Source organism: Cinclus cinclus, chromosome 2 (genome assembly GCF_963662255.1).
Source record: "Cinclus cinclus chromosome 2, bCinCin1.1, whole genome shotgun sequence".
Lineage (NCBI taxonomy): Eukaryota > Metazoa > Chordata > Aves > Passeriformes > Cinclidae > Cinclus > Cinclus cinclus.
The window spans coordinates 46,335,875-46,338,650 of NC_085047.1; the positions used below are offsets into that span (position 1 = coordinate 46,335,875).

At 41.4% G+C, this 2,776-nt stretch overlaps 1 protein-coding gene across 1 annotated transcript; it reads right to left on the bottom strand.

The window, feature by feature from the left end:
• Window positions 1-1,727: 1,727 nt before the first annotated feature.
• LOC134057676 (gap junction beta-6 protein) lies at window positions 1,728-2,519 on the bottom strand. The gene has a single exon (XM_062514650.1). The coding sequence runs from the start codon at window positions 2,517-2,519 to the stop codon at window positions 1,728-1,730; it is 792 nt and encodes a 263-aa protein (XP_062370634.1).
• Window positions 2,520-2,776: the final 257 nt, after the last annotated feature.

Here is a 2,776-nt window from a genome sequence, read left to right on the forward strand (position 1 = left end):
AATGTGCTGTGAAGGCAGGAAAGATCAGGAGTGTGCCAGTGGAAGAGAATAGATAAATGACAGGGCTCAGCTCAGGGCCCTCATGCGGGGACAGAGCTGACTCTAGGTATTTTCTCTCTCCTGTTGCTTGTGCCTGTTCCTGTTAAGCTTTTACTAGTCACAAATAAATCAACCAACCCACCCAAGCCCTCTTACAGCATGGACACACACAGAGCTGTGCCAGCACCTGTAAGAAGTGTGCTACAATAGCAGGAAAAGGCCACTCTGCAATCTCCTACTCTTTGTTCTACACCTTGGAGAGTAGTTCTGTTATACAAAAACAGTGAGGCTAATCCATTTTTAAGAAGACAACAAACCAACCCCCAAAACAGCTCTACTGAGGTCAGTGTATCCATAGTGGTGAGAAGGGGCCCAAAACAGGAAGAACAAGACAACACAGCTGTTTTGCACTGCACCCACCTCTTTCAGGCTCCCCTGCTTTCACAAGCACACCCCTCCCCCAGCCACACACTGCCATGCACTCATAGTTACCTGTGTATCTCCATTAGAGATGTATGTCCAAGTGTGTCTATGGGCAACAGAATTCAGCATCAGTGCCCTGGATGGGAATGATGGGTGTCTAGGGGTTATGTGCATTTTAGATGTAAAGCCTCTACTTGAAAAAGTTTTTTCTAAGTTCCTACTTAAAATCTTGCCTAGCATTCACATATAGACTCCCACTTCATCAAGAAAGGTAAAAGTGTTTGCCTTTTATTCAGAAGACTTGCTCCATTTCCAATAATACTTTTCCACATCCTTGAAACCAGACAGGCTCTAGTCTCGTAACAGCACCATCAGTCTACTACCAAAAAAGCAAACAAATCAAAACAAAAAAAAAAGTTCCATGATGTTATACAGTATAAAGAAACAAATACAGCAAATACATTAGAGAAATCAACATCTACATAAACATATATAAGTGGCTATAAAACTGGCAGTATGCAATTAAGGGATTGGTAAGATTACCCGCTCTGCTGGACATTTAAACAAGTCTACATAGGCTGTAACTATATTCTTGTGCTGTTTTTAGGCAAGTTTGCACTCAGACTCTAGCTCACTTATCCACACTGGTGAGCTTTCATACAATTCCCCTACAGCCAGCAGCATGTATGCAAGTGTCTCAAGCTACCTGCCCAGACTCAAGCAGCACTTGCAAAGCTGTGAAGACATCTGTAGCCTATTGCTGTCTCTTCCCTATGAATATAGTATTACAGGGTTCATCTGCATATGCCTGATTAAGAAATAAAACACAGTCAGTTGTTTACTATAACACCTTAAGGAACATGGAATCTTAGATTTTAGAAAAATATTTTAATCATCAGTTCACAAATAAAAACTATCACTATTACAAAACATCTTGTAATACTAGAATACCTAGCTCAAAGTTTTGTTCTTATTGCTGTTGCATTTAGTTTTCAGGAACTGTGTCAGCATGAAGGTAGTAGTGGGCTTCTCATTTGTCATATTCAGCTTGTAAGGGTACTCATAGGAAAGTATCTTCCTCTTTAATCCTTGTGCAATTTTCACACGTTTAGGCTGCCCTGACTTTTCTCAGACATGTAAATACTCAACATCTAACACTATGCATCAAAATCTCACCCAACTTCGTTTCATACAAAAAATTTCCTTTGCAGCCTTCAAATAAAGCATTCTCTCCAAAAAGAGTGAACATGAGCATTGACACCACCTTAGCTACTTGAAAACCCTATAACTGTGTTCTGGCAGCTATCAGATATTAACTCATTCATTTCATTCTGCTTGGTTTCCTCCTTGCTCTCATGGTTGTGCTGCTGTTTTGAATTTCCAGCTTTTTTAGACCTTCTGAGAAAAAACTTTGTCAGTAAGTAACATAATTCAGCCACATTTAAAAGAATGCAAATGCTAGACACAGCAATCATGAAAATAGTGAACACTGTCTTTTCAGTAGGTCGGGAAACAAAGCAGTCTACAGTGTTGGGGCAGGGCCAGGCATTGCACTTCATTAAGCGAGGCATTCGGAACCCATCGTACATGAAATAAAACGCGTACATGAACACTGCTTCAAAGATCAGTCTGAAAAAGATGCTGCTGGTGTACGTCCACCACAAGGAGCCCTCAATACGAAACCTCTGTTTCCTGATTTCTTCAATGTCCTTGAATTCACATTTCTGGTCTCCTTTTCTGAACTGCCTTTTCTTCTCGTGCCTCCTGTAAGCCACATGCATGGCCACCAGCAGCGCAGGTGTGGAGACAAAGATCAGCTGCAGGGCCCAGAGTCTGATATGAGAGATGGGGAAAAAGTGATCATAGCAAACATTTCTGCAGCCAGGCTGAAGTGTGTTGCAGACAAAGTCATCTTGTTCATCTCCCCAGACTCTCTCTGCAGCCACAACCAGGATCATGATACGGAAGATGAAGAGGACTGTGAGCCATATCTTCCCGATACTGGTGGAGTGTTTATTTACACCTCCCAAAATAGTATGCAGAGCTCCCCAATCCATTGTCTTGTTTCAATCCTCTGCCCTGAAACAAGACAAGTAAACAAAACTAAGATTAATCAAGACAGGAAACAAATACCAGCAAGCATGTAATTTAAAATAAAGGCAGTATCATAACTGTAGCACATGCACTGGCTGTGGTAACGTTTTGTAGACACAATGGGCTTACCTACAACTAGTCATAAATGAGAACCTAATCACTTATCAGCAGGTAATATTTCATACTGGATTACCCACATGGCACCACATTCATTTGACCC